General features: G+C 41.6%; 1 protein-coding gene and 3 non-coding genes across 4 annotated transcripts in view; all 4 read right to left on the bottom strand.

Moving 5' to 3' along the window:
• Positions 1–26,385, bottom strand: part of srrm4 (serine/arginine repetitive matrix 4) — a 104,145-nt gene that overhangs the window by 2,354 nt on the left and 75,406 nt on the right. The window contains exons 3-12 of the mRNA XM_049578533.1: positions 18,643–18,726; positions 18,411–18,491; positions 18,298–18,324; positions 17,959–18,009; positions 13,524–13,607; positions 10,198–10,363; positions 4,895–5,217; positions 4,499–4,687; positions 1,268–1,369; positions 1,013–1,168 (exon numbers count right to left, since the gene is read on the bottom strand). Coding sequence (XP_049434490.1) covers positions 1,013–1,168; positions 1,268–1,369; positions 4,499–4,687; positions 4,895–5,217; positions 10,198–10,363; positions 13,524–13,607; positions 17,959–18,009; positions 18,298–18,324; positions 18,411–18,491; positions 18,643–18,726 — 1,263 coding nt within the window. The remainder of the gene's footprint in view (positions 1–1,012; positions 1,169–1,267; positions 1,370–4,498; positions 4,688–4,894; positions 5,218–10,197; positions 10,364–13,523; positions 13,608–17,958; positions 18,010–18,297; positions 18,325–18,410; positions 18,492–18,642; positions 18,727–26,385) is intronic.
• On the bottom strand, positions 17,752–17,834 carry trnal-cag (transfer RNA leucine (anticodon CAG)). The gene has a single exon. It is a non-coding gene; the product is annotated as a tRNA-Leu (tRNA).
• Positions 20,972–21,054, bottom strand: trnal-cag (transfer RNA leucine (anticodon CAG)). The gene has a single exon. It is a non-coding gene; the product is annotated as a tRNA-Leu (tRNA).
• On the bottom strand, positions 21,641–21,723 carry trnal-cag (transfer RNA leucine (anticodon CAG)). The gene has a single exon. It is a non-coding gene; the product is annotated as a tRNA-Leu (tRNA).

Below are 26,385 nucleotides of genomic sequence, written 5' to 3'. Positions count from 1 at the left end.
AGACTCAGCGTACAAGCATGAAGTCGTATTCAGTTTTAGACGAGCAACAATTTTGAACGAAAAAAAACGGACTCAGTGTGCAAAGCCCTTAACGTGGAAACACAACTCCAAATAACGCTAATGCTACTCTGTGTCGGCTTGACCTGTAAGTAGGCTAACTGTTTGCGAACAAGTCCCAATATCAATACTGCAGTTCTCTTTTCAGCATATTGTGTCTCTCTCTGGCGGCCAACTGGGGGGTAAAATTATTAAATCATTATTAAAAAAAAAAAAAATCGAATTATTAACTTGTTACTTTGTCACTCGCTACTAAAGTGTTACCAAACAAGTTTCTTTACACATCTAGTGGACACGGAGCAACGATTGTATCGTTTGGAGTTACATTTCTGGACACCACTTAAATGTAGGTGCAATATTCACTCTCCTTTTAGCTCTTTTTTGGTCTCCACCAGCTCCTAAGAAAATGATCCGTCTCTTTAGCAGCTAACTTTGTGTATGAGTGACACTGTTCATATTACAAAGTCAGACCCAGGCCCAGAACAGTGCAGCTTTAACACGATATCGTTTAGTGGGGCAGTGATTACATCAAATCTGTTATTTGTAACCTCTCTGTGGCTGTCATGTGCTCCTTTATACATATTTCTGTGTGCTGCTGTCAAAGACCAGCATGAAATAAAAGAAAACTAAAGCTAACTGTGCAGCAAGCAAGAGCTGTTATAAAAAGTGAATATCACGCTTTGCTTGTTCTTTTTTTTCTACATCTCAGATTGCCTGTGTTCCACCATCTGCTTCTCTCGCACCTGTGGTGGCTTTGGAGCTGACGATTATCTCATCCTCTGGCTTAATGCCATCTCAAGGTACACAGCTCATCAATACCATGAGAGAGATTTCAGGTTGGGGACTTGTCCAACTGAGGGGGCGGAGGGTGGGAGCAGCAGGACATATTTACATAGAGCACATTTCATAATAATGTATATTGTAGCTGTAAATAACCAGACTGGGAAAGCTGTACCTTGTGATTCGGCGTGCTTCCAGATGGCTCGGTGAGTCTCTTCTTCTTTTCTTCATAGGAGAGTAGGATTTCCTTCTTTGTCTCTTCCCACTGACCTTATGTGTGTGCTTCATATCTGTGTCTCTGGAGCTGTGTGTTCTCTTTCTGTCTCTTAGTCTAGGAAGCAGGCACGACATCAACAATGTAAATGTATATTTGTTCTCGTACCCCGCTAATAAGGAGTCATTAGCAGCTGAAACATTTGGTAAAGTTCACCTGTCAGCGCTGTGTCTGGAGTAGGTTCCTCTGGAGCTCAGGCTGGCCACGCTGCCTCGTCGCCTCAGATCAGCTGAGTAACTTGGAGAGCGTGAGTACGAGCTGCCAACGAGACAAATGACAATTATTATATACAATTACAGATTACAGAAATTTCTGCAAAATAAAATAGCAGTTTCCATCAACTTCTTTTTGCAAATATATTATATTTACACACAACATCACTAATTCTGATTCATTTGTGTTTTCCTTGATGGATTTGCCCCATCTGAACTTTAAACAAACTTAGATCTTAATAATAACCAGATACCGGACGCCAAGATGGCGCCTATTCATTCCAATGGATTTGCTTGCCTGCCACATGTGCCAGAATTTTGCTAGCTTCTGGAATTACTTCTGCGGTATGCAACTCACTGAATATGTGCAGTAGTGTTTCTCCTGCTGCGCGCCACTGCAAGTTCCCGCTTGTCTCATAGATTTGAAGACTTGCCATGGATTTTTAAATGGCTTTTCTCAGCTCCAGGAAAGTTTTACATAGCTATATAAACCCTCATGGCTCAAAAATAGAAAGATTCAAAAGTGACCTTGTTGGCGGACGTCTCTTTCACAATGGTGGCCAATGGGAAAAATGCGTTTTGGGCCACAAGGGAGTTTTTTGCTGTTACACCATGAGTGGCCCCTGGGAAAAATAACTGCAAGGCTGAGTGGCTTCCCAGGAGGCCTGACCCTGACAAACCTGCTCTTTCTATTCTTTACTTTTTGGGCTCTCAAGTGCACTGTAGGCATGTAATGATGAGTTTCAGTGCATGAATGTGCTTCTGCAACACAGACATACAAGTAGCAGGTACCACCATGTAAAGGTGTATTCAAACAAGACTAAGGGTGCTTTCAGACAATGCGTCCGTCCCAAGTCTCTTATTTTTATAGTGCTACTGCTAGCTCCTCACTTGAACCGGAAGTCGTTGAGGTCCACCATCTTCTAGGCTGTCCCAAGTCTCTTATTTTTATAGTGCTACTGCTAGCTCCTCGCTTGAACCGGAAGTCGTTGAGGTCCGCCATCTTCTAGGCCGTCCCAAGTCTCTTATTTGTGCAGCGAGGAGCTAGCGCTAGGAGCTAGCAGCAAGCTTTAAGCAGCTATGAGCTAGGATGGTCGAGAGCTTCCTATCCGGAAGAGTTTTTCAGCTGAACTTCATGACGTATAAATACCTGCCCTCTACATCTGGCATATTTGAACGAGATGGCGGAGAAACAGTACAAGTACCCGTTACGTGCATTCTTTGCAATGAATCGCTGTAATTCACGTACCTACTTCAAAGAGTAATGATATTTCATGCAAGATTGTTAAGTTGCAATTAGGTTCATTTCAGCCACAACCCCTTGCGTTGTTCATCGGACTGTCGGTGATGTGCGGCTGTGTGTGACCAGAGTCATGATGGCGGGGGGTGGGGGCTACTGTTTTGGTCAGCGAATATAATGAGACTTGGGATGTACCCATAGTAACGCCAGACGCTGGCTGCTTTACAGAGCAGATCCAGCGGTGCCGCCGTCATCAAGAATGGACGTTGCTTCACGTGACGCTTCAGTGGAGAGGACGTGTCGTGTCTCTTAAACCGACAATGCTCACTTATTGCTCCTAGCGCTAGCTCCTCACATTTTTTCTTAGGTTGAAGGGGCTAAACAGCTAACAAAGTCAGCTAGGTAAGATAACTAGCAGTAATTTAAGAAACTTGGTACGGACCCCTAGAGTTGTCTTGCTTTGGTCTGAATCAGGGACTAATTTTGTCACAAAGTTGTATAATTGCCTAGAGTTGGTTCGTGTTCTCACGGCAGCATTTACAAGCGGACCAGATCAAATGCCTTGTGTGAGAAAGCTGCTCTTGATTGGTCAGAATTTCCATGTGGGAAAAATCCAGGAAGTAAAGCAAACGTTGAAGAAGAGTACACTTGCAAGATAAATGTGACACTTTCTAATGTCACAATGGAGGGACAACTACGCAGGTTGATTTTAGCGCTGCTCATCGTGGACTATATTGCTGTCATTGTTCATTTTAGTCAAAGCATACAGTTTGAAAACGAGGCGCGGCTCCAACTAGAAAACAATGTTTTGATGCATTGGATGTGCTGAATGTGCATATTAAGGCAGTACAGGAGGAGGTGCACATTAATAATCCTCCAAGACTGTAACATGCTCATGTTTAACCCAAACAATGTGTCATGTGACTGCAGTTGGTTCAGATCCAGGTCGGAACACCTTCTCACCACAAACAAACCGCATCAGAGTTCATTTGTAACCAGACTGAGACCACCTCTTCAAGAAGGTCTCGTGTTCACACCTGCCCAAACAAACCGCACTTAGGGGGCAAACAAACTTGAGTTTGATTGAACCGAACCAAACAGGCCAGGTGTGAAAGCACCCTAAGGGACCACCAATAAATGAATAACATTTAATTTATCAAAACACAATTTAATGTGCATGTGTACGTGCATACCTACACATGCCCACCTACGCTGGGAAGCAAGACACACCAACTTTACTTGGGTCTTGAGGAGCTGCTGTGTTTGTTCATGGACAAACTGAACCCTACACTGAACGTTCACTACCACTTGACAACTTAGCTGTTAATTTCTCCCCTGCTTTGATCGCCAACAGCTGTCCGCTCTGATCCAACATCTCTCTTTCTCTCGCTCGACTGGTACACACTCGCTCTGCCCTGAGCTGTTCCTTCAGATGAAACTGACAGGTGAAGTATTTAAGTCCACACAATGAGGAGTGGGTGTGTACAGATTGTGTGTCCTTCTCCTTTTATTGATGGTTGTTGGTTAGAATACAGTGAAAAAATATGCTTCTATGGCAAATAACGTTGCTTTTATACAGCAGTTGTGTCTTCCTGTTGTGCCTTTTCCCTGTCTGCCAAAGTGGCGCATGGCCTGACAATTTCACGCTACTGCAAACAATCTACCCATATTTGCCAGGTGCTAATTTCAGACCTTGACTATGAACGTCTTTACTAAATTTTGTGCCAATTAATCGAGTAAAAGTGAAAACTTTGACCTGCTGGTGCTGCTAGGAAAAGTCAAGGGATCACCAAACTCTGTAGGAGTCATCCTCTGGGCACCATGAATATCTGTACCACAGTTACACTTTTTTATACGCAAACTGAAATACATGTGAGTAGAAATGTACTTTTGTTGGATATTAGTCATGTTTAATTTAAAAGCAGTTAAACCCACCTGCAAGATGACAGTGACAGGCTTCGAGAGTAGCGACCGGAATATCTAGAACTCCCCGAGGATCTGCTCCTGCTACTGGATGACCGGGTTTTCAGTCGTCTTCGAGACGTCTCTCTCATCCTCTGTGAGCAGCTAGAAGTCTTTGGAGATCTCATGACCTCTACCCGACACCCCAAAGTTATCTGCTCTCTGCAAAGGAAGCACGTTTTACTGCTTTAAGTGACAGAGCTCACACTGTATCCTGGGTTGTTTTAAAGAAATGCTGCCCCTTATTCTCACTGGTAAGCTGAATATTTCAAAAGAGGAAACAGAGCGTGGAAATGGAAGATAAACAACTTGCAATTTTCTTTGGAAGCATTCGTTCAGATGGATTATTTATTATGAACGTAACATTACCTCTTGCCGTTTCCAGTGAAAAGGGTTGCAGACAGGCTGTCATCCCCGTAAGGTTTGCACAGGGAAGCGTAGCTGGTCACAGAGTTTCCTGAATCAGAGGCATTGTCTCTGTCAGTGAACTTCAGCTTCTCTGGCGAGGCCAGACGTTTACAGCGGTTCCTCTTGTTGTCAGTGACACTCGCCTGAGAAACACCAGTTTTGCTCGACGGCGGCGAAGATGTGTCATTCCCAGAATCGTAATCGTGCGGACCTTCGGTCTGGCTCGCTAAATGCTGAGACCCTTTTCCACGTAAAAGCTCGCTTCCAGGTTTTGGCGACAAAATCTGCAAACAGACAAACAGGCTGCAGCTTAAAACCACGCGTGTGTTGACCAATGGAACCTGCTATCTGCTTTGATGCACTGTGAATACTCTAGTACAAAGGCACATATTCCCTTGAAAACACAGAGAAGTGACTTCTTTTTTTTTTTTTTCCTCTCGGGACAGAAAACTTTGAAAGATAAAGACATCATGCAAATTTGAAGCATGCGATTAACCCCAAAAGAAAGTCTGAACTCAACTAAAGTCAAAGAAATCAACAAGAAACAAATTGAGATAAAGTAAGTCTAAACTAAAACAATTATATGAAAGGAACAACAAAAGAGCAGAGAAGAAAGAAAAACTATGCGTGGAAAGATCTACCGGCTCTAACTCGAGTGAAGAGAAAAAGAGTAAACAATAGCCCCATTGAAAAAGCCTCATTTAAAGAACATTGAACAAACATCACAAAATGGGTATTATGTAGAAATGAAAAGGATTGCAGACAAAGAGAGATCCCATCAGTCTAACTAAGAAAGCCCTCAGAATGGGACAGATGACTGTGCTCTTTCTCCTGTAAGAAGTAAATAATTAGCCTGCACCGACCTACAAGTAAATCCCTAAATCTGCGGATAGCATCGACTTACCAATCAAGATTTCCTCCTTAAGTAGGTAAGGTGTAAGAAAAAGGGAAGAGCGGGCAACATAAGTGCATCATTAGAGTCGTAAATTGCAAGAAAAAGACAATAACCCTCTCTTCAAACCCAGAGCCAGTTAGACTTATATTGGCATGTTCCTTTTTCTTTCCTTAATGGTGTATTGTTTGGGAGTTTTTCAGGAGTGAAAGGTCCCAGAAAACTTGCTCCTATGCGATTAAAACTACTGCACACTAAAGCTATAAAGCATTTTTTTATTTACTACAGACGGAAAAAGATACTGACTCTCCGAGGATCATAGTTGACTAATCTTATAAAATTATGATCTCTCTTTATTTATTGAATGTGAGGCACTCAGAGGGTTTATCCAGTCTGTCCTCCCCATTATCTAGTCTAGAGTCAACACAACAGACCAACCCTGAGGGAAATTTCCTCTTTACCACTTGCATCGTACTCAAGAGTAAAAGATTTCACTTATAGAAAGACACATTTTAATCAGACACATTCTTCACTGTCACCTGGAGATTTTTTTTTCTTTTTGACAAGGCTGCCTTCAAATAAACATTTCAAATGGTTCTTTTTGAGCTTTCTTTCCCTTTTGGTGCCACAACATTTCTTATGCTGCGACTACAAAAAGAAATTCATCACTTATATTCACAGGAAAGGCTGACATTCATTACAATCAACCACATTCATGTTGTTTTTCTGTCCGGTCATACCTACCTTACCCTTTACCGACTGCTTTTTTTGGGAAAGAAATATTAAGCAAAGATCATTCTGCAGTACTTCTGAAATTATGTGCTTTTATCCACCAAAGACTCATAAATAAATGCAAACACCACTTAATAATTGCGATACAGTAAGGCTACCCCTCAGCAACCATGCGAAGTCCTCCTGAAAGGCTTCGGGATATTGAATGCCGGGCATGATTCAATATATGGATTAATTTATTGAATTTCAATTAAAACCCTGTGGTGTGTAATTAAAAACATTCGTCTGCGCAATTAACATAACTTAATGATTGCTGGAGAGAAATTAAATATATTTCATGCTCCAATAAGCATGAGACAATGAGTTTAAGGACATAGCTGTATTTATGAGGCTCTCTGGGAGAACATCACTTTAAAAACAGGAAAGGAAACTCAACCTGCAATAAACAGCGCGGTTTTAAAATTCAAAGTGTGTTTTCCACTGGCTGTCAATCACTGTTTAAAGATGTTGTTAAAAAGATGATGGTTTCATTTCGGCTGCAGTTCAGATCTGCAATCGGAGCAATTGAAATTGCTGGATGTGTAATGTGTGGAAGACGCATGGACCAGAGGGGCCCAAATGAAACAGCTTTATCTCCCCCACACCTGCTTCTGTACCACATAGTGTGCATGTATTTAGACGTCACACACGACATACAATATATAAAAAAAAAAACATATGATCATGATCAGGTTTGCAGTAACTAAGATTTTCTGACCTGCTTTTGCGGCAAGAAAACGCCATTAACTGCAAAATGCATAGCAAGTGATCATTCTTAATCTTAGTCTCCTGCTTCAGCCCACTCACGATTATGCTGACATTAAACGAGCACGTGATTTGCATCCAATGCCAGAGTTGGGTGCCAGTACAGGAAGCAGTGTGGCAGGTCCCTAACCTTACAGCTTTGACTAAGCACAGTGTGTTGCACTATCATGACCTTGGGCAATAAACAAGCGCTTCCTTCCTGCTGCTCGCAGCAACATTGTTTCGTATCAGCGTACTATGCAGTACGCCACTGATCTTACTGCAGACAGCTTGTAAACTACAGGCTTTGTTGCATCCTGTAGGAGTCTAAATCTACACTGACAAAAAGGAAACATAGATACAAGTCTTTTGGTTTTGCTCCCACTTTTCTTCAGGAGTTGAAATAGAAAACATAAAACCTTATTTATGCACACAAAAGGATTAGTTGTCTCAAATTATGTCCAAGTTTTGTGTTTGCTCACTGTCCACCAGAGCTGTTGCCCATGAATTAAATGTACATTTCACTACCATACGCTGTCTCCAATGTTGTTTCTGAGAATTTGGCAGTACATCCAACCATCTTAAAATCTGTAGACCAGGAGGAGGAGGCAGGATCTCCACATCTGGCTTCTTCACCTGCAAGATCATCTAAAACCAGCCATCCGGACAGCTGATGCTACTGGAAACCATCTCAGGGCTGGTCTCAGACAATCAATGCAGGTGAAAAAGCAGTTGTGGAGATCCTGGGTCCTGGGTTACACATGGTGTGCGGTCCTGAGGCTGGTTGGATGTAGTGCCAAATTCTCAGAAATGACTTAGGAGATTGCTTATGGTAGTGAAATGAACATTCAGTTCGCTGGTAACAGTTCTGGTGGACATTCCTGCGGTCAGCATGCCAATAGCACACTCCCTAAAAACATTTGGCATCTGCGGCATTTTGTTGTGTAATCAAACTGCACATTTTAGAATGGCCTTTATTGTAACCAGCACAAGGCACACCTGTGTAATAATCATGCTGTTTTTGATACACCACACCTGTCAGGTGGATGGGTTATCATGTTGGCAAAGTGCTCACTAACATGGATTTAAATAAATTTGCTAAGCCCCGCCCCTTTGTGATGCTGTCGGATTAAGCATGGAGCCCACACTGTAACTAACCGCACTCTCTGAAGAAATATTATCATATTTTTGGACAAATGAAAGAGTGATTCCAGAGAGAAGCAGACAGAGGGGTCTACAGTCTGTGTTTGAAGGATATATCCAGGATGTCAAACTGACTCAGCAGCAACAACAGCTTAAAAAGACAAAGACAGTCAGAAGCTAAAGCCGAACTATAGGCTACAGATCACAGTGTAAAAGTGAACCACCACAACACTGCTGATCGCCACACAAGACAATGAATATAAAGGGAAACTTTGCTGATATTGAACCAGCTGTGTGGCATCACAGTGTGTGCAGATGAACCGTGTTTGGCTTCACCCCCATGCCGCTGCCAGCACCCGGATCTCCACCACCGGATGGGCAGGGATCTCCGGGGGAAGTCAAACAACGTTCATCTGCACACACTGTGATGACACACAGCTGGTTGAATATCAGCAAAGTTTCCCTGCTTCCCTTCACTGGTTCCTGTACAGCAGGGTCAGTCTTTGTTTCACTGTTATAATCATTAAAAAGCAAAAGCAGCATGTGTATACATTCAGTAGGCTATATCTTCAGTAGCTAGCTAGCTAACCCTACACTTTTCAGGGTTTGATTTTGGTTTTGGAACAGGGAAGAAACGTATATCTTTTTCTAACCTCTCCAGGTAACGAGTATCATTAATACACGACGTGCCCCAGGCACAACATTTAGCTCCAAATCCACAAAACCAGCCTGAAAATGAAGGAAATCTGAAACGACTGCATTAGAGTCAATGGAGCACAGCTGTGTTGTTGTCGGACCCTGGTCTGAGCCGGCCCGATGCTACATTATGATTGGCCAGTCTGCGTCTAGGGGCGGGACTTAGCAAAGGGTCAATTAAGTGATTTGTGTGTATAGAAAAAGTACTGATCTTTTATTTCAACTCGAAAAAACAGGAGCAAAAACAAAAGTGTTCATATTTCTGTTCCATGTACATTGTAATTAAATATTAAAATATTTTTAAGGTCAACACATAAAGTCTTAACCAAGTGTTTTATTTTCCTTATCTTGACTGAGGTTGTGATGCAGTGTTAATTAAAATAATTCAAAAATATTCTCACTTTGTATTTAAAAACATCACTACTGAAAAACTTTTCAATAATAGCTTTAATAAAGGAATACAAATATGTAAGAGATGAGAAACAGCTCTTGTTTGTGTTCATTTTCAGTTGAATACGACCCTTTATTTATCATCAGGAGGGATAATAAGCTTTTTAAAACACTCTATTTCATTGCTATTATACTGAGAATGTGTCATTTTTCCAGCAGTGTCATTATTGTAATGGGGAGTCTTCTACACCAAGGACTTGATGGCGTTACTTTTAAAAACAGAAAAACATGAACTGACAAAATTAGTGCAAAGTAAAGGACTCATAAAATGAGCTCAGACTCAGGCCATGTACAGTTTTTGGATTTTGTAAATACTGATCCTTCAGAGGACAGACATTTCATTTACTGAAAAATGTTTTTCTTTGGCTGACAAAAATACTATGATGTGGAATTCAAATCTTAATACTGGACCATAGAGGATTTTCTTTATTGAGAATCATTTTCCAAACCCATCTGCCTCACTGTAGGCGTTTTATTTTGACCGACAATAAGCTGTTTTACATGGCCATAACTGAGAAATCAAATTGAACCAGCGGCAGCATCATTAAGAGTCCTAAAGTGTACTTACGGTGGCGGTTGAGAGGATGGAGCGATATTTTGGAGCCGTTTTACACACTGATTTGGTTGCTGGTCTCCACTTCATGTCCGTGTGGTCAAGCACTCCGTTGGTTTCCTCTACTACAGCTGCCAGGTCTCCTAATGCCTGATGTACCACAGATTTCTGCAGATGGTGTCTGTGGGAAAATGCTGGATTTAGTTTTCATGACACGGCATTGTGACATAAATGCTTCTTTTCATTTGGAGCCAATTCTGCACTTAAGAGAAGGGGACAAAAATGAGCCCTTATGCACATTTAATGTCAGTGTGCGAGATTGTCATTTTACTTCAGCTACATTTTTCTGTTGTTTTGTTTTAGCGATTTAAAAACAATGAATTATAATCTGCTGTTTAATCATAGAAAAACTGTAAAGAAATGTTTTTTGAGTGTTATTCTACCTGGAGAAATGATTGAGTTTCAGCTGAATAAAATTATTGGAATAAATAAATAAAAACAGAATTTTTAAAGTGCTTTGACAAGTAAAGGAAAGTAAAGTAAAGGAATGCAGAAATGTAGTACTCAGAAGACAAACAGTCCTACCAAATATACGTAAACTAAAGCTCTGTATGTCTTGTTAAGTATGAAGAATTTCTTTATTTTTGTCAATTTCAAACTCATCAATGAATGCCTACATAATCAGGCTCCCCAGATGCTCAGTGACCTTGTGGTTCCACTAAACCCCTGAGCTTGCCTGAGAAGGACTACATGCACAAACCCACTATCTTACTATATAATGACGAAAACTCTGTCTGTGGGTGTGTCTGTCTGTGTCTCTGTTCCACGTTTTTCTCTTCACTGACTTGGTCAATCCATGTGAAATTTGGCACAGTGGTAGAGGGTCATGGGAGGATGCCAATGAAGCAATATTGCATCAATTGGCCAAAGGAGGGGCGCTATTTTCCGCCATTTTGAATTTTTTGGAAAAACACTTCGATCTGCATGAAACTGGGTGAACATAATCTAGGGACCAATATCTAAAGTTCCCTCTTGGCAAAAGTTGGAAAACTTACTAAAACTGAGCTTCTATAAGGCAATGAATATTGCGGAGGGCGTGGCTCATCACATAAAGGTGTATAACATCTCAAGGGTTTCACCCATCACCACGCAACTTTGTAGGCATATGACCAAACATAATCTGAGGGGACCCCTCCATTATTGACCCCATCAAACAAAATGGGGGCGCTAGAGAGCTCATTTCTTATCTAGGCCTAACCGCCATATGGATTTTTACTAAACTTGGTAGATATGTAGAACAGGACGCCTCAAGGTGACTGGAGAAATTTAACTCTAATTGGCAACTGGGTGGCGCTATAACAACAGAAAAATGCTTAAAAATGGCTAAAATGCGACCGATCGCTGTGGCTCCCCCTGTGGACCAATGTTGGTGTTTTTTTTTAATTTTTGTTATGACTAAGTCATGGTATGGTATGCGGTACATAATCACGGAAACTGTCAGTGTGTCATTCTGTCAGTCAGTCATTCTGTCTGTCCCATGTTTTTCTACTCACTGACGTGGTCAGTCTATGTGAAACTGCACATAGGCATTGAGGATTGGCATAGGTAGAAGGTGACAAAGCCACCAGTGGGTATGGACTAGTCTTTAAATATCCCATGGAGAGAGACTCTCACTGCAGCCTGTTTTATTTTGTTCTGAAAATGTTGGCGTGCAGCCTCGTTCTGTGGATGATAAACAAGGTGCAGACTGATGAAGGAGGAAATACAGTGAGTGCTGGACGGAGCAGTGAGTGACAACAGCTCCGCCCACATTTAAGGGTATGGTTTGCAGTGGAAGCCCAAGCTCTAGGTACCATGTCTGAAGGGTTACTTTTGGTTTCAAAGGCACCCTCCTGAAAGTGTTGGTGGAAAGGTGGCTTCAGAGCTTCTGGCTCAGTGGAGCAGCCGATGGGAACTGTAAGGTTCCCCTGTGTAACTCCTCATTTGGAAAAACAGCTTTTTGTGTCCGTGGAATTCTTTACCTACAGAACTCAAACTGGATCCTGATTTCGGTCACTTTAAACTCAAACATCACTCAACATCAGACATCATTTTTGAAGAGGAATCAGTTCTGCAGCCATGAATAATTTGGTGTTTCCTATTCTATGGTGCTAATTATGTATTGCAGTTTGTGTCTTGTATCGTTCTGTCTGTATTTTGAGTGCTGTGCTGTAAGCTCTCAGGCTATAAATGCTGTGGTGTGTGGCATTTATGTATGCTACATACTTGTAAAGGTTCAGCATGTAAGATTTAGGGGGATTTATTGGTATACAGAGGTGAGGACTGCACATTGCAACCAGGTGAAACTTCTCCAGGTTAGAGTTCCTTCAGTGTTCATTGTTCAGAAAGTTTTAACCAGGAGCTGAATCCTCTACTGAGGAGACTGAGGTCTCTTCCTCTCCTGCAGATGGGTTTCTAACTGCAGGGGTTGACACGAAGACGCGAAAACGCCAGTGGTCCTATCTAGAGCCAGTGCTTGGTTTGTCCATTGTAGGCTACAGTGGAAACATGGCGGTGCAACATGGCAATCTCCACAAATGGGGACCCGTTACCTGTATAGATATAAACGGCTCTTTCTAAGGTAACAAAAACACAACAATTCTTATTTTCAGGTGATTATACACAAAAGAAGAGATACTTATTATGTTATATTCCAGGTCTGCCAATATATCCCCTTAAATCCTTCACACTGGACCTTTTAATTATAATTTCCTCTGCTTAATATCCCAAGGAAACTCATGGCAACGAGTAAGTGATGAAGAACTGCACGCAGACTTAAAATGGTCATTTCAGAATATCTTCAGATTACTTTAGTTTGAAAACTGGACCTCACTTTGAGTTCAAACTGAAGTGGATTTTGTCATGAGTCAAAATACACTTATTGAGCTGTCCCTGATGATGCCATTCTGACTCTACATTCTGTATTCAGCTGTGATCAATGATTATTAATGGATTAATTATCACCAAATGAAGTGTCCAGTTATCCCAGTAGCTACTACAGATCATCACGCCATCAACCCTGCTCAGTATAATCCATAAAAACTGTGATAAACAACATCCTTCATCTTTCAGGATTTTGCAATATGTCATTATAATTGAGTGCATCGATCTGTGGAGTGAATATGGGGCCACTTCCTGTGAAGCTGTGATAAGGGCTGGTCGTGCCTGAGATCAGGAAGTCACCTCTGCCTTATCAGTCATCGCTGTGGTATGACCAGGGACTCGGCAGACACCTCGAGCTGATAAGATAAACTGAGGGAGTGAGGAGGGGTGAGGAGGAGGGGGGAGAGATGGGCTCCTACCTGTCCTCTGTGGAAGATTGGTAAGAAGAACTGTCCGAGTCTGACCTCCGATAGCGCCGCCTCCGCCGTGAGTGAGTCCGTGAACTGAAGGGGGTGATGAGGAGACACAAGTGGATAAAGAGCTAAGAAAACTGTGAATAACCAGTTGACAGGATTTACCTGAATTTTTTTTTTTGATCAGTTAGTAGTTTATGTAATTTACCATGCATAAATTCCAGCTTCACAAATGTAAGGTTTGCTTCTACTTGTTCTAGTCTACGGTAAATTGATTACATCTGTAGTTTGTTCATATTGTTCTATACCCATAAGGGTGGGCGGGTAAATTAAAGGTGTAGTTGGTAATTTAAAAAAACAAAAAAAAAACAAACAAAAAAACCCCCTTTTGTCTTATTTGCTGAAACTCACTGTTCACACACTAATACATAAGACACACAATCTGTGAAAAAAACCTGCTCCCCCTCGTCATCATTGCAATTCTAAATGCAAGTCAACAGATATCTGCATATAAATGCAAAGATAGAAAATGCTAACTTGTCGTCAAACAATAGCCATTGACTTCCAAGCAGGGTTGGGTATCTTTGGGTATTTTTATTTCTTGATACCGGTGTTAAAACGATACTTAAGGATACAATGCCTGAACCAGTACTTAAAAAAATAAAAATAAATAATGGTCAGCAACATGACAGCTTTTGTTATTTCCTGTAAAAGCAAAGTCGAAGTTGAACTATGTACTGTATTAACTTTTAACAATTCAAAGTATACTTACATACACAAATATAGATCAATACAAGACACTGTCAAGAATTTCACATAGAAAATAACATGACATAGATAATTTAACACTAAAGAACAGTTACAGTACTAATAACAGCAAAATAATCTTAAGCGATGATCAGTAATTGTCTCCTTAACCCAGGAGAGACTCAGCAGCCAAACATCTCTCCAGTATCTGTTGAAGAGCTGCTGAGATTGTCACTACTATGAGAACAGATGGTCCACCTTAACAGTCCACCTTAAATGAGCCTAATCAGGTTTCAATGGGAGGCTAACTCCGCTCGCTAACTTAAGGGCTAACCACCTTCACTTTAAGCAAGTGGGCAGCAAGACATGGGAACTTGACTTGGATCTTGAGGAGTTGTTCACTGACAAATAGCCGAAACTGTGCACACACTGCACTGTTTCACTCCGGTCGCCACATGTCACTGTCACTTCCAAAATGATGCACTGAAATCTGCATTGTGCTTCAGCTGGTTAGGTACCGGTTGTCTAAAAACTGGTGGCACACTGTGTTTCGTTACTCAACACTAGTTCCAAGGTGACATTTTGGTTTGAACTTCGAGTTTTAAACATCAAAATCTGATCAGTTCATCATTGCCTCCAAGTGGACGTTTGTGCCAAATTTAAGGAAATCCTTGAAGGTGTTTTTGAGATACCACATACATGAGAATTTTCCCATTGGACTTGGACTAGCAATGATGCTGCTTTCCCAGACATCAGCAATTGAATTTCTAATAAATTCGAAAAGGTCTGGGGTTGCACTCACTGACGTTTTCCCTGTTTGGGACGTCATCTTCTTACTGGGTGTCTACAGATAAAATCAAGTTATATTTATCACTTCTACATATATATAAATTATACTTATAAATTTTGTCAAATCTCACCGTCATAAATGCTATTTATTAATGCAAGTCCTCGGTCAGTCCAAAAATTGTAAACAGTCATTAGGTCTGTAAGGCTGCAGACATTTTCGCAGTAATGTGACCGAAAATATTTAAGACCTATCAAATCTGAATTTAGACATTTTAAGACTTTTTTAAGACCTGCAGACACCCTGTCTTACATAGCTAGCTAGCTACCTTGGTATACCCACAAAAAAATAAAATAAAATAATAAAAAACTGCTGCAGAAAAATGGCAACAAGTGTGGATGAGATCGGCAGCTGTACAGATTGCTCTAAGTCTACAACTGGGAAAATAAAATCTGCACACAAGACGTAATAAATTACAATTATCCTTCAACTAGTTATTCTATGACTCCAGATAGCAGATCTGTTTCCACTGACACTATGAACAGACTGTTTTAAGATGAAAAGAATCTCTATTTACAGCCCTGTAGAGCACATATGTAAATTTGCTGGCATTGCAAACTGTTTGGATCCTATTTTTTTCTGATGACTATGAAATATATACTTGATTTATTTGAAGAATAGGAGAGCGCACCAGAGAAGCGAGAGTATAAAGGAACAGTGAAGGCATGAAGAGCACAAAGGAGAGAGGGAGTAGAGAGTTGAAGTGAGCTGGAAAGCAGTGGTTTCTGTTGTAGTAAGCAGCAACTGAACTTGGCTCTGTGCTTACAAACAACGGCCGCTCATCCAAAGTCGAATTATAAAATGTTGCAAGATCACAGCATGAAATTGGTTTCCCTTACCCTCTTTCACCCCCTTTTTTCCCCTCTCTTTGTGGCTCAAGCTTTCAATCGGTTTTCCTCTTTTATGAGGGTTTTTTTTCACGCTTTGCTCAGAAAAAATAAAAGCCTGCACGTTTCTGTATTCACCCATCGTGTCCCTACATGAGAGCACTTTGGAGGATGCTCTCTCTTTCTTCCTCAGCCATGGCTGGATGGGCTTACCAAGGGGGGAGCAAGAGGAGGTGGAGCAGGGGGTCAAAAAAGTTGTGTAGGATTTGGAGAGTACATGATGCTGATGCAGCAATAGCAGATTTTTTTTTCAACAGTTTTCAATAGTGGTGTTCAAGTATTGAAAAATGACAGCTGAAAGACATCTTAATTAGAACCACTGAACAAACAGTCACTATGAGAACATATTACTGTGTGTTTTGTTGATTTGAAGTGTCATTTTTCTTTCAAAGTTTTTTTTTTTATTTGGCTCTTTTGCCTTTATTGGATGGGACAGACAGATCTGAAAAGGGGGACAGAAAGAGGGGCGACATGCAGCAAAGGCCTGCGGACTTGGGGTCAGGATCCAACATGGCGCGTGTAGTACAGAATAACTGTAGAATGTAGAATAAACACTAGCCCTTTTTAGATAGGAAATGTGCAAATTTGCAGGAAAGCCCAATCAGTCTTTTTTCAGCATTGGCAGTATAAAAACAAAATCGGGGAGTGCAGCAAAATGCCGCCTACCTACTTTTGTTTATACAGAATGCACCTTTTTCGGGGCAATGGGGGGCGTGAGCAAGTAACAAAACGTGTAGCTCAGCGTGTGACGTAAACAGTGACGTGGGAGGGAAGCCACAGCTGGTCAGTCCTTCGGCGATTCTCTCGTAAGTTGGCCCGTCCTTCACCGTCCCCGTCATCTGACGGTTAATGGCTTGTTCGTTTGCGAAGGCAAGGAGGGCGCACAATTCCTTGTCTCCCCAGTTGCTTATCTTTACAGTGTCTGTCAGATTTGTGTTTCCCTCTTGCTACTAGCTGCTCATTCCTAATATCAGCTGTTTCCTGTTTATCCACCGCCAGTGGGTCGCACGTGCAGCGACAAGTCATCAACAGCCCCTCCCGTGGTGGAAGGGCGCCTCGTTCTTTTTAAACTAAAAAGGTTCCGCCAATATGACTACGAGATGGAAAATTGGGCACCTCGGATCAACTGGCCAATCCGACGCTGTGTGTGTCTAAATGCTCACAGCTTGCTGGCAAAACGGCCCAACATTCGCCAAAAATCTGGCAGTGTAAAAGGGACTACTGAGGCAGTGGTGTCCAGACTTTTTTGAATGAATGCCAGATTAGATAGTGTGAACATACCAGTTGCTTCTTGCATCATATGGATTATTTAAGACAAAAAATATATGAATACATTTTGTTTGTAATTATTCAACTTTCCACTGCTCCTGAAAGCGGCAGCCCTCACTGTCGACTTCCTGCTTCTTTGCTGTGGTCACGTCTGCTACCTAACAGGAAGTGTCTGCTGTTGGGTAACCATTCGTTTCCTTGTTTACCGTCTGTCTGTGAGAACACATTAGTTCTGTGTGCTCAGTACCTACTTGTGCATGTCAACAAACTGTATGATAGTCCTGCCATCATAATCTTGTGACCTTGCTTAAGTAACCACTTTGTGTGGCAAGCCATATCAGCGTATTTTGAGGGACAAGCTACAGGCCATTTACAAGTGGCCGACAAGCAACGTTTTGGACTTTGGACATGCCTGCAGTAAGGGGCAGATATGAATGCGTTAACATATTTGAACTGTGTGAGATATATGCTGAGAAAAGTCATCTGTCAGAAGTGGGATTCGAACCCACGCCTCCAGGGGAGACTGCGACCTGAACGCAGCGCCTTAGACCGCTCGGCCATCCTGACATATATGTAACACCATGCCAAGAGTTTCATATTACTAACTGGTGAGTGACTGCTTACAGCTGGGCAAACAGCTCCTACAGGCTGCAGTAACAGCAACATGACTCTGCTGGGTGAGAAGACTGACCTTTTCTTGTGTTTGCGCTCATCCTTCCTCTTATGTTTTAAACTTGAAGAGCTGGTGGGATGAAAGAGAATAGAATCATGAGCGAGGCGTATTAAGCCTGCACATACAGCCTGCTGTCTTACTGATACATAAAGGGCACTGGCTTTCAAGTTGGAAATCTTACAGAAAGCAGAGGCTAAATGTTTACCACATTTAAGACAGAAAGTTTTGCAGGTGAGAACTGTTTGCCTTTAAAGTTTGCTCTATTAATTCAATATTTTACCCTTCAGAAACTGCACACACACAGCCATGAGATATGCTAAAGTGATGCATAAAATCTTGCAATAATAACACACATACCTGTGTTTTGACTTTTTGGAGGTATACCTGAAAAAGGGAGAAAAAGTATAATTTCAGTCACCTAAAAATAAATGTGCTATTTTGCCAATATTGCGGTAGTAAGCGAGAACTACCTATGCCGCTTGCTTTTCTTGGAGCTTTTCTTCTTCTTCTTTTTCTTCTTCCTCAGAGGCGACAGGCTGTAGGAAGGAGACCTAAAACCAGACCACAAATAAACATGAACTCTTGAGAGTACCAGGCATCCTCACGTACACTTCTCTCAATTTATTTATTTATTTCAGAAAACACGACAAAGATGTCCAACACCACACCTCGCTGCAGAGTCATCTCATTTTGGGAACTGACCTTTTCCTTTTCCTCTTGCGTTCAGACTTTCTCTTCTTCTTCTTCCCCTTGGGCCGAGGGGAGAGTTCCTCATCGAAGGAGGGGCTGCAAGCAAAAGACAGAGCAGAGGGGACACTCCTGTATTAATTCCAGTGATGGGGTATGAAATGTGAAGTCTCAGCAGCAAGAGTTACAGCTTCTGAATCCCAATGTCTGGACTTTTGGAATTTGATTTACAGTATATACCAAGTCTGCTGAATTTGAGTGTTGAAGATGTTAGTCCACCCAAAAAGAAGAAAAAAAAAAGTTAGGTTCTCGCTTACCTCTAGTACTATCTAGTCATGCAGACAGTGCTAGGATTATATGCCCAATTTGCCCACATCAATACTATGGAGTTAAATGGAATCTCAACAGCCCAGTATCCCTAGAAATTAGTCCACACTGGACAATTCTGCAGTTCACAGTTTACATCCAGTGCCAACAATCAGTACCAGCCTGGGAAGTTGCGTGTTCTTTATCGTGAAATGGAAAGTAAGGGTTGCTAGTTAGGGTGGGGAAATAGTGTACAATATTATGTTACCTCTTTACTAACTTCAACCACGAGCCTTCACTGACCACATTGTAGTCACCATGTGCAAATTTTGCAGAAAGTGGCAATTTTTTAAAACACTGGCATTTGACTGGAACTAGAATTAATGCCCTGTGAACCAGTCAAGTTGCAGTTTACATGCATATCTGTCTATGTTCATACATAGCCATGAAAGTACACAATGCTTCAAATATTGACATTTTGGATAAAAAATGTCATCACTTAATCATTCAATATTTTACTGGACATTTGTGTGAAATGTTGTCATGACTGGCGTATGAATTCTTGAGTCGAGTGGCCAAGATGGTTATGGTTTTTGAGATCACAGTGAACTTTGAGCTTTGACCACCAAAATCAAATTAGTTAATCGCTGAGTTCAAGTGGAACGAGTCCCTCAAGGTGTTCTTGAGATATCACGTTCACAAGAATGAGACAGACAAGGTCACAGTGTCCAGGACCTTCGGCCGCCAAAATCAAATCAGTTCATCCTTGAGTCCAAGTTGATGTTTGTGACAAATCTGATGAAATTCCCTCAAGGTGCATTTATGTAAATCGGACATATGGACAACACAAAAACACAGTGCCTCTGGCCATGGCTGCTGCCGGTGCAGACACATAAAAAAAAATAAAACAAACGTCACTGAACATAACCCAGGTTTTGCAGAACTGTCCAATTCTGACATGCTTGTCTGGCAACAGGGTGTCAATGGTTGTGCTCAAAGTATCTGAAAGATGTCTACAGTGGAACGACTGAAGAAACAGTGCCCATGAAAACAGAAGACTGCGTGTTCTGTTGATTTTCAGTGTAATTTTTCAGTCCTATGAGCACCACAAACTAAATTCTATTTACCTCCACTGTTTTGTATTGCAAGCCAAAATCTTTGAGACAGACTCCTCAGATCGTGGGCGGAAAAAAAAAAAAAATCTAACATCACAAGATAAAATAAATCATAAAAAGTCCTAAAAACACAGAATTGTAAAATTATAAATCATAAAATGTAGTAAGATTTTGAGAGTTTTAGACCTGTATCAGGAAGTCAGAGTTAGTTTAAGACGAAAGTGAGCAGATATGTTTTTAACTTTCTTTTAAAAATATTCAGCAAGCTAGCTTCCCTGATATTTACAGTTACTGTGTTCCAGAGTTTTGGGGCGTAAATGACAAAGGCTGCATCCCCGTGTGTGGCTTTGTATACAAGGAGGAGGAGCTTAAAATCAAAATCTAAATGTAACAGGAAGCCAGTGCAGAGGGGTCCATGTCATTGGTTCGACATCCCATTCGTCCGACTGTCCGCGGTGCTGAATGGCTCGCGGCGGGCGTATGGTGCGCTGCGAGCTTGAGGCGGAGCAGGCTCACAGCTTATGTGTTTGTCACTTTCTTTTTCATTTTAACCCACACCATGATCTTTTCCTGACCCTAACCAAGTGGTTTTTGTGCCTAAACCTAACCAGACCTTAACCACAGGGCATCATGATGATTTCGGAACGGACTTCGGAACAATGGGTTTAATATGGTCGGAACAATGGGATGTCAAACCAATGGGCAGTTCCCGTGCAGAGCAGCTCAGAGTGGCCTGATGTGCTCTCTCATCTTGGTTTTGGTTCATAGCCAAGCTGCAGTGTGTTGAAAATGACTTGATTATATTAGCTTCAACTATAGTGTCACTGCCCAGAGCATTGTACTGAGACAATGAAGTGCAATTTTGCATCTAAACAGAGGTGAGGAAAGCATGTACAGTGATAATTATGCTGAGAAAAGCCATCTGTCAGAAGTGGGATTCGAACCCACGCCTCCAGGGGAGACTGCGACCTGAACGCAGCGCCTTAGACCGCTCGGCCATCCTGACTTTCTGCATACCATAGCTACAGTTTCCAATTACTAACCAGTGAGTGGCCGCCTTCAGCCGTGTGTTCAGCACCTGCATGCTGCATCAACAGCAACATTAACACATGATTATGCTGTGTAGGAACTGTGTGACAAGGTAGTGTGTTCCATAGTTTTGGGGCGTAGTTGACAAAGGCTGCATTCCCGATCTTATCAAGCTGTTGCTGGGACCCTCCAATAAACAAGCAGCAGATGATCGCAGTGTTCTTGGAGGCAAATAGTTAACAAGGGAATTCACAACGTAGCTTGGTCCCAGCCCATGTAGGGCTTTGTATACAAGGAGGAGGAGCTTGAAATCAAAATCTAAATGTAACAGGAAGCCAGTGCAGAGCAGCTCAGAGTGGCCTAATGTGCTCTCTCCCCTTGGTTCTGGTTTGTAGCCAAGCTGCAGAGTTTTGAATATGACTAGATTATATTAGCTTCAACTACATTGTCACTGCCCAGAGAGCAAGTACTTTGACAACGAATTGAGATTCAGCATCTCAACAGAGGTGAGGAAAGCATATCACTTATGATGGAATGTGATATTTCTGCTGAGAAAAGTCATCTGTCAGAAGTGGGATTCGAACCCACGCCTCCAGGGGAGACTGCGACCTGAACGCAGCGCCTTAGACCGCTCGGCCATCCTGACATTATGCAATACTGTCTCCACAGTTTCACATTACTAACCAGTGAGTGGCTGCCTTCAGCTGTGTGTTCAGCACCTGCAGGCTGCATCAACAGCAACATTAACACATGTCCTGCCGTGTAGGAACTGTGTGACAAGTTCTTCACCCACTTTAATCATGTGACAACACAGAATAAGTGTTGCTGTTGTCGTTGTTTTCTCTGTGCATTTTAATGCCAAGTGTGAAACTCTCACCATAAAAGTGTTTTCTCCCTAAAGTCTTTGCAGACAAATAACCCTGACAGAATGGGTGGGGTAAAATAATCCACATGACTCATCGCTGGCATCACATAACTGCACATAGATGCATCCTGATTCACTCTCACAACACACACAGGCAAGATTATCCGTGAACCAAATGTCCCATACGAGATGATCCCATCACAACAGGATGAAGAAATCCTATTGAGACTGGTTTAAAGTACAAAACAGATCGCATGCCAGTGAGCTTTACTGAAGTCTGATGACAACATGGCCTCACTCAGAGGGGAGATTGATCTGTGATACATCGTGACCACTGCAAGCGCCCAGAACTAACTTCACCGGTTATGTCAGGGAATGCTTCCTATTAAGCCTTGGAATCTGTATTCTGCATTTCTATTGGCTGTTGACTCAGAGGCATGTGTGGCTGCATCTTATCCTTTGTTCCTTTTTCTTTTTTCTCAAACAAATTAATAATCATTGATCAATGATGGTTCTGTCAGTCTTATTCATGATCCCACGTGACTGTCGATGAGACTTGTTAAAATGGTCAAAATTGTTACAGTCAAAGCCGAGCTTATCCTGACCTTTATTCTGACAAAAAATGGATTCTACATTAAAATTTATTAACGAGCATCTTATTTTAGACCCTGCCTGCCTGGGAAATACCTGCGTCTTTCTCACCTCTAATTTGTAATGCAGGATTCCTACGAAGAAATTGTAGGAAGGACAATATGGCTGTAAATTTGAATTTTAAGTATTTTTTCTGGAGGAGGACGCAGAACTTCCACTAATTTCTGTCATTAAGCTGGTGTGTAGACTCAAGGGCAGTTTCTGTAGACGCTAATGCTAATGAATACCACTGCAGTGCCCGTTCGAGACATGCCGGTTTGGAACCAGCCCGTGGTATCACTGCTTCCAGCTTTCTCCAGAACAACTTCACACTCGTCACTGTGCTTCTTCGCATCCTGAGCACACACACCATCATGATGTTTAGATATGAAAAATATTGAATTATGTTGCTATTTCAACTCACTATACAGTGAAATAGGAAACAAAAGGCTCCCAAAGTGCATTGCAACTGAATGGTATATTACTTCTACTAATGACGAAAATAATGTATAGTGTAATACTACACTTAGTCTACATGACACAGACATGCTACAGGTTTCATTGCAGATTAAGACTGAATTCACAAAATATAACAATTCAAATATGACACATTATTATTCATAAAACTATCCAGCATCATATTAGAATTCAAAGCTCCACCTTGAACAGATGTTAAGTGAAGTCCATGGTGCTGATAATTCCTCTCTTTCAGACTTCACTTTAAGTCCAAACTGGTAGAAAAGAATTCCGCACACTTACATCTGTGAAGTGTTTCACTTTATTGCTGAGCTTTCGGTCTATTTGACCTTCATTAGAGCATACATAAGGCAACAATGGACAGGCATGTAAAAGTACCCAATCTCAGTTTCATCACTGACAGTATGCAACACACCTGTGCACAACCCTGGTGGTAGAAGCTCCTTTTTCTACCAGTCTGGACTTATTGATGCTTCCAGCACCTTGCCAAGACCAAGCCGGGGTTAAGCGGTGGTTGTTTTGCATCACAGGCTTCACTTAAAGTAAAAATTTGATTGTAGGACATTTACTGTGCAGAATTAACAGTTTTACTATTCATAGTGAACTAGTCCATACCCACTGGTAGCTTTGTCACCTTCTACCTATGCCAATCCTCAATGCCTATGTGCAGTTTCACATAGATTGACCACGTCAGTGAGTAGAAAAACGTGGGACAGACAGAATGACTGACTGACAGAATGACACACTGACAGTTTCCATGATTATGTACAGCATACCATACCATGACTTAGTCATACTAAAAATTAGAAAAAACACCAACATTGGTCCACAGGGGGAGCCACAGCGATCGGTCACATTTTAGCCATTTTAAAGCATTTTTCTGTTGTTATAGCGCCACACAGTTGCCAATTAGAGTTAAATTTCTCCAGTCACCTTGAGGCATCCTGTTCTACATATCTACCAAGTTTAGTAAAAATCCATATGGCGGTTAGGCCTAGATAAGAAATGAGCTCTCTAGCGCCCCCATTTTGTTTGATGGGGTCAATAATGGAGGGGTCCCCTCAGATTATGTGTGGTCATATGCCTACAAAGTTGCGTGGTGATGGGTGAAACCCTTGAGATGTTATACACCTTTATGTGATGAGCCACGCCCTCCGCAATATTCATTGCCTTATAGAAGCTCAGTTTTAGTAAGTTTTCCAACTTTTGCCAAGAGGGAACTTTAGATATTGCTCCCTAGATTATGTTCACCCAGTTTCATGCAGATCGCTCAAACTTCCTAGGAAGAGATCCATTTGAAGTGTTTTTCAAAAAATTCAAAATGGCAGAAAATCTATATAAGCGGAAGTTATGGGTTCTTGAGGCAAATGTGTTGCTCATGAGGAGAGGCATCTCTGTGCAAAGTTTCATGTCTCTACGACATACGGGGCATGAGATATGCCCATTCAAAGTTTGCAATTTCAATGGGTTGCTATAGCGCCCCCCTTTGGCCAATTGATGTAATATTGCTTCATTCACATCCTCCCATGACCCTCTACCACTGTGCCAAATTTCACATGGATTGACCAAGTCAGTGAGGAGAAAAACGTGGAACAGACACACACACACACAGACAGTTTTTGTCATTATATAATAAGATAGTTTTACTTAACATTACTGAACAGAGAGACCAAGAGTCCTCGCTTGCGTAGATGAGAACATGCTTGACTCTGCAGAGCCCTGAAGCCCCGCCCCCACCTCTGCAAAGAGCGCTTTATTAGTTTATTAATATTAAATGTGTCGAGATTTGATGTGTTACTTGTCAAAATCACACCAAATTTAATACTGCAAATCTCTGGCTCCCCAGCAGTACACCCGCCAAGTGTGAAGTAGATCGGATTCTGGAGATATGTAAATGACACACACACACACACACACACACACACACACACACACACACAGATTCCTTGCATTTACAGTTAGATGAGCAGAGGTTGCTTTACTGACAGTTGTAACTACCAATGACAAAAAACTTTTTTATTTAGTCCTCAAGTGAACCTCTAGGTTGATGCCACCACTGAAAAGCTGTGCTGCATTTCACGGACACCACACGCTTGCACACCGTCTCACGTGCACAGACACACATGCTCGTGCTTTCCTAAAATATTCTCTTTCTTCCATCCATTCTCCTCTTGAAGTGTGAATTCATCATTACAAAGAAAAGAAACTTGTCCGATTTCATCTGTTGAGCAGCTTGATTGCTGTCCAGAGGTCCACTTCATTTGCTCTCCCAGAATGACTGATGTGGAAAAGGAGATGAGGGCCTTTGAAGCACCACAGGCTCATTGAATGAGCCTTTCAAGTGCAGACCGACTGAATTTCATGGGAAGCAGAGACAGGTGGGAGTATGCGAGCATGTAGGGTGATACAGGAGTACAGGAGAGATGTGCAAGAAGATGCTTTTGACTGCAACTCAAACGGAGTTTGGTGTAGGTTTAACTGGAAGAAATGTGAATTTCATGTAGGAGTGATGGAGTGTTTATATCGTTAATGGTGGGGTAGTAAATAAGGCAGAAGAGGGAGACGCCATGAAGACACGACATACTACAGTTATTGTACCGACATGCCCATTTACTCACATAGAGACAGAGAAATATACGGGTACATGTACCAACTGAAGCTGATGGCAGGCATGACTTATCCGTCATTTCCAATCATCATAGAAACTACCGTTACGGCGACTAAAGGAAGCTATCTGAGCGTTTATGACAACAATTAAAGCAACATGTCGTCTGTAAAACGTCAACTTCCTTTACGTTCTTACTATTTCATTTTTATTCTGCACACCAACCTGCTCTCAAGCCCCTCAGATTCTTTTATTTGATCCTCCATCAACGCGATCATGGGAGGAACAACTACAGCTTTGAATCTTCACAACCCATTCCCCCCCCATGCACCAGACATATCAAATCTTTCCAGAACCCCATTGGGAAGAATGGCAGAAAACATCATTTTTTTCTGGCAGCTTTCTTTTGAAGAAATGACTTCAGTGCTCAGTGTCGTCTTGATTTCTGAGCTGTTTTTTCATTTCGTCTGGAAACAAAGCAATCAGTCGATTAATCAAATGACAGCAAATTAATCTGCAACTGTTTTGGTAGTTTATTCAAGCAGAAACACTAAACATTAACAGGCTCCAGGTCCTTCAATGCAATCATTTGCTGCATTGCTGCTGCCTTTTTTTTTTAGACAAATGAAGCAAAATAAAGATATCATAACGGGTTTTCCGAACTTGTGTTTTTCACTACTTTAGATATTTAATTGATCTCAAAGATGAATCGTAAAAATAAACATCAGATT

This window comes from Epinephelus fuscoguttatus, linkage group LG6 (genome assembly GCF_011397635.1).
Source record: "Epinephelus fuscoguttatus linkage group LG6, E.fuscoguttatus.final_Chr_v1".
Taxonomy (NCBI): domain Eukaryota; kingdom Metazoa; phylum Chordata; class Actinopteri; order Perciformes; family Serranidae; genus Epinephelus; species Epinephelus fuscoguttatus.
This window is presented reverse-complemented; position numbering and strand designations above follow the sequence as displayed.